This window comes from Dioscorea cayenensis, unplaced genomic scaffold (assembly GCF_009730915.1).
Source record: "Dioscorea cayenensis subsp. rotundata cultivar TDr96_F1 unplaced genomic scaffold, TDr96_F1_v2_PseudoChromosome.rev07_lg8_w22 25.fasta BLBR01002087.1, whole genome shotgun sequence".
In the NCBI taxonomy this organism is placed as follows: domain Eukaryota; kingdom Viridiplantae; phylum Streptophyta; class Magnoliopsida; order Dioscoreales; family Dioscoreaceae; genus Dioscorea; species Dioscorea cayenensis.
This window is the reverse complement of record NW_024088478.1, coordinates 82,108-99,403: the sequence shown is the minus strand read 5'-3', so window position 1 is coordinate 99,403 and position 17,296 is coordinate 82,108. Positions and strand designations below refer to the sequence as shown.

Below are 17,296 nucleotides of genomic sequence, written 5' to 3'. Positions count from 1 at the left end.
TCAGTTACGTATTGCTCATCTCACTTTATTAGAACAAAAGATTTGATCACTAGCCCCAACCTTTTTAACCAATTATTTAAAAGTGAATCTTAATATAGTGCCATATCAAATCAAACATTATGTGACATGAACACCTGATTAAATAGTCATATACTCTAATTGTACATGCTAAATCCAAGATCAACAAAGTTAATCCTAGTCATTCCATGGTATGGTATCAGGAGAAATCTCGCTAGAAACATATCAATCCCTATACCAAAATGATGCATGCAGCGTTATAGTGATGCTACAAAAATGGAAACAAAAATAAGATATCAGAGAAACCACAATATGACAAGCATAGGCATGGTGACAAATAAAAGTATCATTAAAAGAAAAATCAACCATCCATGACGGCCATCTATACATCATCTCAAGTACTATGAAAACATATGATTATTGTTAAGCTTCAAAATGCTGCTGACTCGCTTACACAATATCATCCACAGATGGACTGCAAATAATATTCGTCACCCAAAAGTAGATAAAGTTACCTATCAGTGAAATCTGCTAAGTATTCCAAAGAATCATCAACCAAAAGTATGTAGTCACCTATCAACAGAATCTGCTAAGTATTCCAAAGAATCACTGAGCGATGCCAACAGAATTAGTTTTGTGTCATCTCAATTAAATTCTCCTGCACATGATTTTATAACCCCAAATAATCGCTTTTCAACTTGAAAAGAGACTGCACATGATTTGTAACTATTATACCTAAATATGAATAGCTCATAAGCAACTCAAAATACAATACTAACCACTGCAATGGATATCTAATGCAAGTTACTTTTGCATGTTCTCTCATGCATTCAACAATTCATACAGAAAAAGCATATTCTAGAATAGTGACAATGCCAACACCATATTTTCCAAGGAAGCAGATGAATCAAAATCTGGGCTGTTTAGTCCTGACAAATGATTAACGCTGTCAATGCTTGGGCCAGCAAGGACTGGCCTGGCTTAGCAAAAACAGGCGTATGGCTGGACTTGAAAAATGAATTGGACCAATACATCTCCATATAAAATTTAAGCAAAATTAGTTGACCCCAAGTGCAAGCTAGGCCCAGGATGAAGCACTCATGAACCAGGCAAGCCTAATTACAGCGCTCAACATGATCCACCATGCTAATGCAGTGTTGATCTCAACAACGATCCACATAAAATGTAGATCGGACCTTCAGCCATACACCTATAGTTAAAAGTTATGGCAGCCAACTCTGTCAACTATTGGGACCACCACAGAATATTCATTAGTATATAATCATATAAATTTCAGAAATTACTATAATAGCAGAAATATATAAAGCATCTAGCTGATAAACTGACAGTTCCCACTCAAGAAAAAGATTGATGCTACGAAATAGCAACTGCTTGAAAAAACAAAAACTCAACCTGGCAATGGACCAGGAGCAACTAGCCCAATTTTCTCATTCACCAACCAGCTATAAGGACCATTGTGGATTCTATTTTTCTTTTCCCTCAATTTTCTATTAATTATGTCACACATCACTTTTCATGAGTAAGCCCATACTCTTCACCATAGGGTTCCTTCACTTGACATATGATATTATACCTGCTTAATTGGACGAAAAGTCAGTAATAGATCACTTATTTCTGTTTCCACTTCAACTGAATCAGAATCTGCAACATTGCTCCTAAAAGCCACCTGTCCAGAACTCAAGCAAAGCACTAGCTGGATCGAGTCGCATTAGGCTCTCAAAGTCATTCCTTCCAATCAGCATGTGACTCTGTTTTTCTAGAACAGCCTGAAAATTCCTTGACAAGAAAATCAATTAGCACACACTTCATCCAAGATGTAGCAGTATATACATCATACTAGAACAAGGTTCAATATATTTTGGTAACAGATACTGTTTCTCATAAGCCGATATTTACACCAGCAAATTAGAGAATTTCTTTTGATAGGTGGAATCAAGATCCAACAACAAAACTAAAGGTTTGCAGCATATGAGAGTCATGATTTAATAAAGTCAGCAGATAGAGACAAGATCAAATACTAACGAAATAAACACAATCTCAATTTACTTGTATGATGAATATACCAGATTGCTTTTGGAGAAAGAATTACATGCATACACCCATCCTCATAATTAATAGCTTCACATTCCTGCATAAACCACTCATTTTTGACAGGTCTAGCCATTAATGATATTTACAGATAGATCATGCACCATCTCAATTTAGAACAATCGAAAACCATGAGGCCCTCATATCATGCAGACACTTTTAGACAGTATTTGATTGGAGAATAGAGATAGGATTTAAGGTAATCTTTTGAGTTGTTCTTGGCGGCTGCCAAAAGCTTCATTTGAAGTTGACAAAACTTTATGACATAATTATTAATAATCAAAATAAAAACTTTATGGTTGAAATTATACTTTTCTAATTAATGATAAATTTGCTTATATAACTATTTAAAAATAATAATTACTGAACATATTTATTTTAAATAATTAAATGTCGTGAAAAATTAGAGCCTCAAACTATCTTTGGGTGTTTGGTTGGGGCCCCATCCTCCAACCAAACACTAAAGTAATGTGCATTTCCAGTTCATAATTTGTCTAAATTATGCAAAATTCCATGTGCAGATTATATTCTAATTCACCGTACTACATAAACCATATAACAACTAATATTTGCATGAAGGTTATCTAAGGCAGCTGATACTTATTTCCAATGCTTGATCGCTACAGAACTTACACCTCCACTTAATGCAATGCACATAAACCATATAAGGGTAGGCACAAAGGATCCATTATATTCACATGTGAATAGAATAGTTCGCCATGAGTTCACTACAGCTTTTTGAGTCTATAACAATATGCAAAACAAGGACAGTGAATTGTTATGCCGGGTAAAAATTCAACAAGTAATCAAGTCATATAATATAATAGCGGTATTTTATCTGTGGCATTCAATTAAAATAGAGCACATCTTAGATAGGAACCACAATTTGTTGAATACATGTCCTTGAAATTTTGTCCTCTAATAGATAAGACTTGTGAGCAAAAAGTCACACCAATGAACTAAATTAGCCACTGGTCATAAGATTTCATATTTACCTCCATGTATGATGTCCGGCATCTTTCATAGCGCTTCCAGGAAAGTCTGCACACTATTCGACTAGTTCACTTGTGTACTTTGGGATTAACTGAGCCCAGCAAAGCACCTAAAGGAAAGGAGAAAACAGCATTTAAAAATTTATCTGAATAAATGCAATAAACAGTTTAGCAAATATCACAAATTGCACCTCTTTGACCAGGAAATCAGTTGCTAAAAGACCTTGTAAGACAGGGCGCCCTTTCTCCACTGATGGATTGTAAACTGAAGTAGCATTCACCCTTGGTCTAAATGCAGCTGGACCTGCAATTGAAGTGTATTTAAGTTTCTTACACAATAATTGTTGTAGATTGATAACCAATACCAGGCTTTATTGCATCCAATGAGAACTATTAGGAAATAGACATAAGAACTCCCCTACTGTGATATACACTGCATAAAACCACAGTCAGTGAAAAGTTGCATAAATTACATTTCCCTAAAAATCATGCACCAGAGAGACGCAAGATAATATATCCTGAATGATGGTGCAACCATACAAGATCTTAAAAAGTTGCTTTAACCATCACCTCAGCATTATAAATTATTTTCACTAACAATAAAGTTCTATCCCAAGCCACTTAGACAAGATATTCAGTTTAGAGAGAGGGAGCACAAAACAAAAGATTTGAGGCTATTTTATCAGTTCAAAATGAATTCAATAACCAATAAGATTTGGTCAACAGTTAAAATAAGAACTTACTTGATATAGATTGCTGGACGCATTTCCGATAGTCTACAAACATCGCTGGCAGAAAGTGATCTTTCAGAAAGTTCTGTACAAATGCTAGCAACCCTTCATTTCTGCACAACAAAAGGGATCCACAATTAAAACTGTTAGCATATGCTTATCTTAGTTGACCTTATACAAGTTCTAGTTTGATATTTTGTTAGCACTTATTTTATGTAGGCTTTATGCCTATATATATCACATGAGTTTTCAGATTGTGTGGACGATTTTAGTTTTCCCTACATAGCATCGAAGCAGGTTTGATGTCACTCCACAATTATACACGGTGATTACGCCTTCCGACCTCCAAGAGCAATGGCTAATCCATAACACCAGTGGCAATTATGCCATCTTACTTTCACGTGCAATGGCCAATCTGGAAAAGCTCTAACTCCTTTTGTATCAATTATTCATAGTGATCTTGCTCATCTTCCTTCTGCAATGGCTAATCTGAAGCCTGATGTCTGCTGCTGAAGAGTTATGCAACCTTCTTCTATTGTGCAAATTGGGTATTACAGTGACCTCTATGCTCCAACTTGAGGGGCCGCATGATCATGTACTAATCCAGGTATCCTAGTTTAGTTGGATGGAAATTGAAAAAAAACGTAGCTTCAAATCCTTTAGAAATGGTAAGATCTTTGGCGCAAGAAGAAGGGGTGATCCAAATCATACCATCTTGATTTGGTTATGCTTCCCTTCTTTTTTACCAATACTGGATCGGGTTCTTCTACCAGTATCTAATAGAACATGCTGAACAAAATCTTCATCATGTAAAAACAAAAAAAAAAACTGCTCAATTTAGATGCAGTTGACAATTGAATCCAATATTTCTCAACATTTCACTATCCATATCCATAATAAATATTTCCAAGGTAAGGAGTGAAATGCTAGAAAATTCATTTGAAATAGATACTCTTACTAAGAAATTTGATACCAGAGTTTCAGTTATTGCTCCTATTCAATCATTGTCTAAAGCGAAATTTCCTACCATACCAGGGCATCCGGTTAATAAGTCAATATGGACAAGTTTATCAGATTTGGATATTATTTATCAATTTGGTTGGATATTTAGAAATCTTTCTCGTTATCAAAGTGGATCCTTACTAGTCTTAGTTCGATTTAATATTATTTTGTAATTTTCCCTGTCTTATTAGTTAGTTTGATATTTTGTTAGTGCTAATCTAGGCTTTATGCCAACATATATTTCATGAGTCTAGAGTTTGAGAAGTCATGGACTCAAATTTTAGTTTTTTTATACAAAAAAGTCAGATCATTCATAAACAACACCTATGGATAACTCTTGCAATGAAGCATCACCAAGGTGGAGGCCTAAGATCTGCAGAACATATGATCACCTTATTCTTGCTCATTGAATTGGCATGCAATATTGCCAACACTCACAGATACGTCATGCCAATTACAAAGTATATTATCATAATCATGATGATGCAGCATGTTTGAGCATATAATGGTCAAACATGGATATGTTTGTTGAGATTCTAAAGACTAAAGTCCTGTTCTTCTTGCATCAATGGTCCCACTCTCCTTGTTCCCCTATAAAAAGGCAGCCATGAAGGATCAAATGAGGTAGAAACTGCTGAGTAGTTTCCACATATGGCTGCCATAACTCAGACAGGTAATTCATTAAAAAAAATAACAATAATAATATTTTTTTGCTTAATTACTTTCCATTGAAGTTCCTAAAACAGCAAACAATAATCTGTGTTTTTACAGCATGTTCGAGCATGTTTGAGCATGAAATGTGTTTAAATAGTCATTTATCAAAAAGACAAAAAGAAAACATTATACGTCCAGGATGATGCATCTCAACTTTAACACAATCTCATCTGTAAATCACACTTGAACATACAAGAAATAAAGTATGCAAGAACGCGAAGGTAACAAGAAGACACAAGACCAATCATAATATCTTATGGAAAAATCAATAAAAATGTAGAAGATGAAGAATAATATGGCCACTGCTTTTATCAATAAACAAAAGAAAAATAAAGCAGGAGTAACATACCCCAGTTGTGAATACTTATTGGGAAGCATCGCTGTAATTTTATCAGTGAACTGCAAAATCATGTACCAAGGTACAATTTGAATGCAATTTCTCTACAGCAAGTATTGTTGAAATCTAAGTGGTTGTAAAAGGCATACAAAACCTGAATAACTGGGCGATATATTGATGCTGCTAGGTATATCCCTTGCTCTGGAAGCACAGCTGAAGTTCCATATCCTTCTTGCTGAACATTTGAACCTCTCTTCCATCCTTGCCCAACTCCTGCTACGTTTAAGAACTTTATACAATCATAAATCATATAAAGCAGAAGCATAGATTCAAAAAGATAGTATAGCCATGAAGTATAATACAGCTCAACTGGCCAACTTCCCGCAACTAATATGCCATGGTGCCTTCAAAATAGTCACGCTCAAAATATATGCCATTGCCCTAGGAAAGGTAATTGGACTTTTTTAATTCCATATCAGTGTCCATAGATGAGATATACTACTAACTGATAAAAGAAAACCCAGATTAGATGTATAATTGCAGAGGGAGGATATCACAGATAATGACTACAATCAAGGGGAGCAAAAATGAAAATAGGAAACATGGTTCAATGATTCAAAATGGATGAACAAAATACTAAGTGACCAGTGCTAGTGAAATGAGCAGTAACCAACATTCTCAACTACTGCAGCTTACAAGCATCATTATCACATCATTACTTTCATAAGGTATTCTACAGCCTTACCTTCCAAGTCATGTAAGTCAAGATTCTACATAGCCTATGGGAGGTTAAACATATCTCGGGGGATAACCTCTGCATGGACATTGAAGTAACATAGGCAAGTGTTTACCCTGATCTAACAAATTTGGACTAATAGACCTAGCGCCTGCAATAATTTTTCCAGATCACACAGCCAAAACTTTCAATTGGTCTTCAAATTAAAAGCTTGCCAAAATAACATATCAGGATTTGATCTTAATCTGACTAAGAACATCATTGGAGTCTAGAATTGTTTTAATTTCACACACAAATAAAAAAGAAAAAAAGAAATTTGCAGTGCGCATAAACAAGCGCTAAGGATGTATTAGGACACATATAATAAATTTCAGCACAGCTCTTAACCAAAATTTTGGTGTCGATATCTTGCGCAATTAGAATAGCATTGTTATCAACAACCAAAATGAAGGTAAAACATTTCAATTGCACCTTGGTTAGGCATAGATGCAGTTGCATCTGTAAAGCGAAAAGCAAAAGAAAGTCCTTCCGATCCATCCCTGTTATCAAATGAAGATCATTTCAGATACACTTTAAGCAGCTTCTCAAGTGGAAATAATGAGTAAAATTTCAGAAAATAGGCATATTTAGAGCTACAAGAAGACTCATATCAGGATCATACTTAGGAGGCAGACAATAGATATGTCATTTGACATGAATATTGATTTTTAAACAAACTTCTTGAAGATTGGGTTTAAAAGGGTGAAGAATGAATTTACTTCACTGTTTAATAGTAAAGTAGCAATAGATGTGTGACTATAACAAAATGACTATTACAAATAATTATTAGATGCAAATTAAACTTGCAATAAAAAATCATTCCCTGTCAAAGATTCACAAATAAAAATAAATAAATAAATAACACTATGCTTGCATAGTGCATCTTGGGTAGGTCTGGTTGGACTTAACGAACGATAGTCAAATCCATTGATCAACCAACACATCCTTGATGTTCCCTCAAGTTATGAAATCCATTTATACTTTATCTAAAATAGTTATCTTGGCAATTTCCATATTGAGTGTCCTGATGAAAGAGTTAGCACTAGTGAGGCACACAACTTAGTTAAAACTTCAAACTTAGTTGTCACAGCATTCATACTTGGATTCTTATTCACTAATTGTTTCAGCAACTACTTAAACATCCATAAATAAGTGGATAGATGCAACAATCATATTTCAGCCAGTCATCGACACAGTTTGGAATAGGTGAGAGAGATTGAAACTTTGGATCTCAAGAAACATCAACCTTAAAATGTCAAATTGAATAAAAAGACCTTGTTAGTCTAGCTACCAGAATCACAGGGAAAATATTTATGAAAAAGTTTACAAAAGCAGCCATTAATTTTGTCAGGCTTTAATATCTTTAGAATTAAAAACTACCCCAAAATAAGTAATCTACATTTCTATCACATGCTTATTAAATTTACTATCTATTTCTTGTAATGGGAATCTACCATAATCATGAAAAATATTCCCTTAATAGTGATTCTTAACTGTAATAAGATGCTTACTAATGGTAAAGAAAAGTGTTTCTATAAGGAACATCCATGTTATGACCCTAAGAAATTGGCTTGACTTGCATGAAAAGAAAACCACATCCTTCTCAATTTTTGGATGTGTCCTTCAGCTTGAGATAACAAACAAGGCATTATAATTACAAAATAAGATATTAGTTGAGCCTTGAGATTGTATTGGAAATCAAAGCCATGGATCCAAAAATGGAAAGACAAAGCAACTTGAGCGGACACGGAACACAAAATAAAAGAAATAAACACAAAGATCAAGGATGAAGGAAAAGACTCATTTTAAGTTAACAAGGGCATGTTTTGTGTTGCATTCGAAAAGCTCTTTTTAAGATGGATTTTTGGGAAGAGCTCCAAGTAAACACTAATATGGAACTTTTACACAACAGCTCTATTCTAGTTAATTTATTAGTTTTTAGCTTCCTAAAAGCTTTTTTAGAAACTGCCAACTACAAACCTTATGTAATCAAAGAGCTTTCAATTATTGAAAAGCTCTTTAGGAGATTTGGAAGAACAATACAAAAGCCCCTAGAGATGCGTGCATTCAAACAGAGCTTTCAACTTTTCATTCTTCATCATGAGAAGTATTAAAGCTTACCCAAGGAAATGAGAAAAGGGTCACAGATAATCTTGGAATGCATTTCCTAAAGAGGATAATGTGAGTAAAAATTCAGATAATCCCACTATGCCTTCCTAACAGTGATCTGAACCAAAATTTCAGAAAGCATAGAAGCACAACCAAGAAAAAGGAGTGATTGAAAAGGATCACAGGAGAACATGAAAAGGTATAAATTTGGATAATTGTTTTCACTGTAAACTTGCCTCTTTTCTTTAACAGGGCCTTTATTTGCAAGCCTAGCTGTTTGTACTGCTGCATCTGCAGTTGCAGCTTCTGGAGTTGCTCGTAGAATCTCACATATAAGCTGCTGGCATTCACTCTTTCTCCACACAAAATAAAGACAGATCTCAATATATGATAAGCTAATAAAATGATTAGGTGTAGAAGTTTCATGCACAGTGTGAACAAGAGTCAAAAAATAGTTGAAGTACAAACTCAGAACCTCTCCTACCTGTATGACAGTTAATGAGAACACCACACTAAAACCTCCAGTAGCCTGAGAGGACTCAGAATCTGCAGTCAAGCTCACATCCCCATTTATAGACTTTGGTGTGGTGGTGATATTGACATCTTGTTGTGATGACTTAGATTCAAGAAGTTCCCCAACAACAACATGGTTCTCTGATTATAAAATACTGGCATTTAAGGGAGCAAGATGATACAAGAAAATTTCAAAAGCAAATAGCTTATAAGTATGCAAGAGCCTTACCCAGTATGTGAATGACAGAATCTAATATGGAACTAAGAAGTTCACCAGCTGCAGACTGTGTCATCCCACTAGGTGCCATTGCAGAAGAAACTGGACTAACAGATAATTGTGCCACAATACATGATGACCCACTTATGCCCTTTGGTTTCATTGCTTGGTAGCCTTGTAGCAATCCTTTTGAAGGAAAGAAATTAGAATTAGGTGCCCCAGTGGCTTGGCTTATACATGACCTTGATGAACTTTGTGCTGCTGCATGTGCTTTTATTTTGGATGTAATGATATCATGAATGGTTGGCCGTAACCGTTGACTGTTGTGCAATAAAGAAAAATGTGGGAGAATCACCACCAAAGCCTAAAAACTTACGATAGATTTATAATGGTAAAATATGACAAACTAGAGAAACAAATTCCTCAAAAATGAAAGATGGAAGCAGTTAATTTGAGATCAAATAGATATGATAAAGGACTACATATGAAATAAATTATAACTGGCAGTCAAACATAGTAATGTAGTTAGGAGTATATGGAACTAATTAGTTCAATCCTAATTTCAAGTTTAAAAAAAAAAAAAAGCATAACTAACAATTGTATCAAAACTATTTCATTGACCACAGGCACCTCAGTAACTTAGTCACATGGAAAAATCATGATGATGCTAAGCACATGTTTTCATACCATATTATAGCACCTGCAGCAGCAACTTTCCCAAGCATGCAAAGGCACTCCACCAGTGTCTGCAAATATTTCATGTTGAGAGAAGCATCACTCTTTTTCATTGTTTCCTGAAATACAAGGAAAATTTAACACTTAATTCAACTGAGAAATAAGCCACTGAAACCCAATGATATAACTGAAGTCTTTCCTTCAGGCACGTATTGGCCTTACAATAAATTCATCTGGTGTGGCGCATGAAAGCCAAGTTGGAGTTCGAGAAGATATACTTTTGATGTCCCTTTTATACCCTTCACCAGCATGGACTCTTGATGATGGGAAATGACCATCAGAGATGCCATCAAGGATTTCTGAACCACTCTCCTCATCATGGCCATCAAATGAAGAGCTAAAAGCAAGAAACTGGATCAGTAACAATGCAGATGGAAACATGAGAGCACATATATGACAGCTTTAAATGTGGCTAACTATTCTCCTCATCATGGCCATCAAATGAAGAGCTACAAGTAAGAAACTGGATCAGTAACAAAGCAGATGGAAACATGAAAGCAAATGTATGGCAGATTTAAATGTGGCTATTTGGAGCTTTTGATCCCCAACTGCCAAAATCTACATTACGGTTACTCTACTATCAAGCTTAAATCCGACCATTAGGCCCATTTGGGCCAACTTCCATGATCCACCAAAAGCAGTAATCTAAATGTTTTATCCAGAGTCCAATTGCTGGCATAATATAATTCAACCATGAATATGAACAAAGATAGATCCTCTTCAATTTTAATAAGAAACACTTTAAACCCCTTCACCAAAACAAACAAAAAAATCCCCTTGACTGCAATGTGGACTGTGAACTACCTTCACAAACAAAATTTGAGGATGATAAAGAGTAAGGAAAAGTGACAAGAAGAATCTAGAAACCTGCATTCATCTCTACAGAACTAATAATTAGCAAAACAGAAAACGGTACTAAACTGAATTGGAAATAATAAGATGAAGTATTTTTCCTACAAGAGGATAACAAAAGCCCTAGCCTCTTCCAAATCAAAGTAACCAAACCAATTTAACAAATCTCCTGCAAATTGCTTATAATATCGACTAAATGATGCAGAGTAATAATCGCCAAATGAAATCTCATTTCACTCACATTACACCAAAGGTTATATTTAGAGCATATAAAGGAACACTTATCATTAATATTTTCTTTCCTTGGATCCTGTCATTCTATTTACTAACTCAACTTTTTGTTCTTCCATTTTCCTTGGATGCATACAAGGCCAAAAAGTTTTCAAACTGATGAAACTCAAAGACTGAGGTTCACAAGTTTCCAATTTTGTAAATTCTAAAAGGAGAATTCCTATAATATATATGCTACATTTCATCATATCCCAATATGCTCGGCTACTTCCAGCTTACTGGACATTAAATAGAACGTTTGAGGCCTTTCTTAATTTATTACCATAATTAGAAAATGGAGTTCAAAGAACCATCAACTGAAAGGTAATTTTGATAATAATCATTAATTAAAAAAAAGGTTGAGGATTATCTGGTTGATCAAATCAACTTATCATCAATTTTCATACTTAAATCAAGATCAAAAGGAAAGAGCAAACTTTCATGGTTGAACCCCTGACTCATTGTGAGAATCATTGCTTGAAAGTTGAAAGTAGTCATAATGCCAACTTATCACATACATTATGAGATAGATGTGTGCTAAACTAGATCTGTATAAAAGAGAAATGGCATGCCAAACAATGCATTGAACTAGATAAAGGGTTTTACACAATATTTAGGTTATACGCATGCTTAGACAATGATACAAATTAAAAACCATGGGCATGCTAGTTTATGTAAAAGACCTACCCTCCATCAATAGAACTGGGCCTATGAAACCCATCCCCGAATGTTGAACCATTAAGATGGTTGTCAACTTTGATTGATCTGGTTCTCCTAGAAAGAGGCTGTGGATTGCTTACTGTCAACCCAATGGCTGTGATGGTTGGTAACTCATCACTATCTGGTACACTTAAGCTAGCTGAGCTGCAGATGATAATCCAAATCAGGTAAGATTTGAAATTAATGTCCATCTAGAAAGTAGTAATTGCAAAATGTTGTCATAAATATAGAAGTAATTGATTTAACTCAGAGCTTTAGAAGATAAGATATAAAGATCCAAACATATTTGCCCTCTAGAAAATGGTTACAGTAAATTTCTTCTTTTTTCCATGCAATAAAAACAAGTAATTTATTCATGATGAAGCAAGCAGTAGTCATATTTCAAAACCCTTTTTTTTTTGGAAAGATTCCCTCAACATTATCAAATGAACATAAATATTGAAAATACAGACCTTTAGGAAGGAAAAGTTATAAAGGTTTGATCAAAACTTGCCAAGGTCCAAATGATAGGAATTTGACATTAAAAGAAGAAAACAAAATATACCTATATTCACCCTTGTTGTATAGGTGATTGTGTAGATCATCCAGAACTCTATAAAACAGTACCCCACGCAACTTTGTTAATTCTGATCGAACATCTTGAAGTGCACCCACCTAATATTTGCCAGAATATAAATTCATTTTACTGAGCCATGTCCAGAAAGGGCATAGATAAAGAAAACCAATAATTAATAAGTAGAGCAATCTGCCAAATAACCAATTAAATTTATATATTTATTCAACAGAATGAACACACAAGTTTCTCATTACCTAACTGGGAATCTTCAGAATCCAGTTACAAGAAACAGTAATGATTATATCCACGTTCCAGAATTCACTGTAATTAATCATGAAAGCTCATGACTCAAATTGACACAGCTATAAAATACCTATTAAACTGACACAATTGTAAAACAACTAATCTATTGGCAGACCATTCTAATTAATATAAAAGTTCACTAAAATAGTTTGTATTATATCGCAGATAACATCTCGTGCCCCTGATTATTTATTTCCTCACCGGAGATACCTCTTCCTTTCTACATTCAGTTTTCCTAAACGTGAAACTCACTCGCTTAGAGTGCATTGTAGAGGAAAAGCCATATTTTTCTAGTTATAAGAAGATATTTTCTTTTTTTATCTTTTTTACTCAAATGTGACTCAAAAAATGTGACAAAGTATTTGAAAGTTATTTATGTTATGATGTAGAATTCATTGCACAAAAGAAAAGCCACATGATATTTGTACTCCAGTCAACTAACATAAGCAAAATACAATATGCACTGTCATTTAGAAGTAAAAATTCCAAAGCAAGCATGCAATGGAACCCAAATGAAAGGGTTACAAGAAATCATCTAAGTTCTAAAAAGCCAAAAGGAGAAGAGAAGACAGACCACTTGAAGGCCCTCCCTTTCAAGCAGCAATGATGATTGGACATGCAACTGAACTGCAGCATATAACTGCTTTTCCGCAATCAATTTCTCAATGCGAGCAGGAACCTGTAGGCATACATATTAATAATAACTTAAGAATGAAATTAGCCCTAGGCTTTCTGTATAGATAATTCTCATATAAATTTATATGCTCCAAGCGGTAAATTTTTTTTATTCCAAGAAAGCACAGTTTCACAAATCTTGATGGCGTGGTGTGTGACTTGTGAGCAGGGATTGAACCAATATCAATGGTTGCAAAAGCATCATCATCAAACAGAAATTTATGGATCCAATGCAAATCTTGTCATGTGCATGTGTCTCTGCATTGAAGTGTGTGAATAAGAAGTAGTACAATACTGCAGAAGAGAAATTGAGAAAAAAAAAAAAGCTTCATTGTATCTCAAGACATATTTCACAAGAGAGGTATAACCCTAGTTCTTGAGTATGTATGATGCATGCTGTACAATAAACTTGAAAAGTTTTTCATTTTTTAGACTTAATGGCAAACCTAATGACATTAACAAGATTGAAAAGTTAGATTGCCAAAGGATTTAAGCAGAACAATTATCAGTGATAATGAACATGCAAACCTTTGCTACACCCTCAATTTGATCCAAGAACGACAATATGTGTCGCAATGTCAGTGAGCGATACCACAATTGACGCAATTGCTTGTTACGAGAACCTAATAGTTTCTTTGATTCTGCCATATCAACCTTTAGTACAGAAATGCTTTCAGCAGACTCACTAAACAACCGCAAGATCTGTTGGATGGAAGCAAAACAGAAAGATTAGCTTAAAAATTGTAGCTCTTTAGTCTCAACAACTACCCAACCTTGGTAACATCATAATCATAGGAAATGGATGAAATAGCTAAAGACAGCAAAGTAATTATCCTTAAAGAGCAAAAGAAATCCAACCTGTGAGTAGTTTTGAATTGCTTTATTGAAACCACTATGATATGCATGCACAACCTCATCCACAACATCCTCAATGATATCACTCTGTTCTTTCAAGAATTGGACCTCCCCTTCCCTGTCCTTTGATGTTAAAATATGAACAACATGAGGCAAAGAATCAAAACGTGCAGCTGTCCAACTTTCATCTATTCTCGAGAGCCCTTCTCTCAGGTACTGCATGAGATACAAAAAATAAATGAATGAGAAATATCAACTAAAGATGAGCAGCAGAAAGATAACGCACTTGCCAATAATTTAGAAGCAGAAAACTCTGTCAAATCAAAAGAGTGTTTTGAAAAGGGTGACCATTAATAGAAGAAATATGCTACTGTATATTTAGTTCCATTAAACAACATATAGCAAAAGTAATGGAACCTTCAACTTAAATTTGGCATGAAAACTAACACATAATATCACATAGAGAAGGCATTCACAAACATGAAAGGTTTGCTAGAAGTTGTCATACATTCAACCAAACAGTGACAAAAATCACATAGTAAAAACTTTTGGAAGGTGGACGCCAAAAAAAGAAAGTGAATGAATATAATAAGAATAGTGCGTTGGCAATAGATGACAGAGAGTCACTGGTAAATTGATATTGGTGATTAATAAAAAAAATCACAAAAAATCTTGCAATGGAAACAAAACAAAAATATTCACATATGCACACACACACACACACACACATGTATATCTGTATGCACATTTCCTGCAGGCAGAGTACACATAATACTGCATACAAGAACATCCTGTAAGAAGCCAAACAAATGAGCAACAGCAACAAAGCTACAAATGATGAAATCTAAACTAACTACTGTCTAAGGTTTGATTAGTTCCTATAAACATTTGATGAAGTTCCATTAACAAAAAAATTCAAAAAAAAAAATCGATAAACAAGCATGAATTCATCATGATTGGCATAGCATCACAATTCTTATTTTGAAATGGCACTAAATATAAAAGCCATACTTCTGCAATAAGTATATGTTTCCAATGAGAGAATAGTCCTTCAATCAGGATAGAAAACTCACCGCCTTATCTGCTGGAATGGGAAGCCCATCAAACAATCCTCCGTTTCTGGAGCTCATCCTCAAAACCCTACTTTCACAAAAATCCAAACCCACCCCTTAATCCCCCAGATTGCCTACAAAATCCACCAAAAAAACAGCTCATAAATGACAACTTTCATCTCTGGAAAACACCAAATTCACATCAATCAACATAAAAAAAAATTAAAAAAAAAAAAAAAAGAAAAGAATAAAACCAGCAAAGATTCAAGGTTTTCAACAGCCTAGCTTCAAATTGTACCTCCAATATCGAAGATCTATGAAGAGCGAGATCCAGATCGGACCAAAACGGAGATCAAAACCTCGGATGCAGGAGGGAAAGGAAGAGAAGAAGACAAGAACGTAAGAGAAATTGGGAAATTTCTCAGTGTTTTCAAGAAAACAGGTCTCGTTTTCCAGCTTTTCGTTTTCTTGGAAACATTTTTCCAATTTTCTTGATAAACAAACAAAATAGCAAATGTGAAAATGAAATCATTAGCCCGTTGGATCTTAAAAGGGTCATTATAGTAATTTTGGATTTTTTTTTTTTTTGTGAAATTACGTTGGAGTGCCATTTGTTAAAATAAAGAATATAAAATTTAAATTAAATTAGATGAAGACCACTAAAAGCAATTGGTTTTTATTTTAGTTAATATATTTTTTTATGTTTAATTGCCGTGGAGGTTTTATAATTATGTAATTTTGCTTTTTAAGTCGCCCCAATGTTTCGTATAATTAAGTCACTGCATGTTGATCGAGTTTAGTCGTTTAGTCTGCTTGATAATATTTTTTATAATTAAATCTTTCTACGATTTCACGTTTGTTGATCATCGTGGAATTAAAATGGCCGGTCGGTAAATATAAAGGCTTTAATTAATCTTGGCTCTTCTGTTGGTAAAAAGCAAGAATCTGTGATCACATTATATCCACTTCTGAGTAATTAAATCCTTTTTTTTTAATGATTTCGACTCCGGTCCAATACATCTCTACTCTATTATTTTTTCAATATAAAGTTTACATGTTTAATACTTATTATATATGCTTCGATGATAAGAATATTAATTGATTAATATTTATTTTTATACACTGAAACTCTATCTAATATTAGACAATTTTTTTCTAATAAAATTTTTTTATGTTTATAATTTTTATAAAAAAATAATTTCTTTTATCATTAGTTTATATGTATTTAATTGCCATTAGTTTGATTTGTGTTGGAAGTTAAAACAAGAAATAAAACATTAGTTTATATGTATTTAATTGCCATTGATATAAGACAATACATCATTTTTTTTACTCATATGCCCAACAATATATATATTTTGGAATTATTAAAACAAAGAAGCTAGAAGGATGGTTTTATATTAAAAAAATACAAATAATATCTGTGCACCAACTTGATGGTTGGTAAAAGGTTATTTTAAAAAATGTATATAAAAAAATATAATTTAATTGATATAAGTTTTATTTAAAATATAGTTGGAAAAACACTCAAGAAGATATCAACTTTAATAAAACTCTTAATACCTCGTTCAGTATTAGTTTAGAGTTCATGACACTTGTGAGTAAATTATAAATCAATATATTTATATCTGAGAATTTCAAGCAAATAACTCATTATCTTAAATAAATATAAATATAAGGCTTGCAGCTTGTTCACATTATTTTTAAAAAAAAAATTACTTATTAGAAAGAAGAAAAAAAAAGCATTGCATTTGGTAAGAA

At 33.8% G+C, this 17,296-nt stretch overlaps 1 protein-coding gene across 2 annotated transcripts; it reads right to left on the bottom strand.

The window, feature by feature from the left end:
• Window positions 1–3,158: 3,158 nt before the first annotated feature.
• Window positions 3,159–16,030, bottom strand: LOC120257418 (exocyst complex component SEC8). Of its 2 annotated transcripts, XM_039264894.1 has the most exons (18): window positions 15,823–16,030; window positions 15,557–15,671; window positions 14,487–14,699; window positions 14,157–14,330; window positions 13,528–13,632; window positions 12,639–12,748; window positions 12,062–12,238; window positions 10,415–10,589; window positions 10,205–10,311; window positions 9,530–9,837; window positions 9,272–9,441; window positions 9,024–9,139; window positions 7,111–7,178; window positions 6,058–6,176; window positions 5,916–5,965; window positions 3,863–3,963; window positions 3,311–3,423; window positions 3,159–3,229 (listed from the first exon to the last, which is right to left on the bottom strand). In XM_039264894.1, the coding sequence occupies exons 2-18, from the start codon at window positions 15,611–15,613 to the stop codon at window positions 3,176–3,178; spliced, it is 2,217 nt and encodes a 738-aa protein (XP_039120828.1). In that variant the 5' UTR covers window positions 15,614–15,671; window positions 15,823–16,030; the 3' UTR covers window positions 3,159–3,175. The 2 variants fall into 2 exon arrangements, 1 of the variants encoding a protein (XP_039120828.1); XR_005535671.1 differs by lacking the exons at window positions 3,159–3,229; window positions 3,311–3,423; window positions 3,863–3,963; window positions 5,916–5,965 and adding an exon at window positions 6,266–6,344 and having other exon boundaries at window positions 6,086–6,176.
• Between the last annotated feature and the right edge of the window lie 1,266 nt (window positions 16,031–17,296).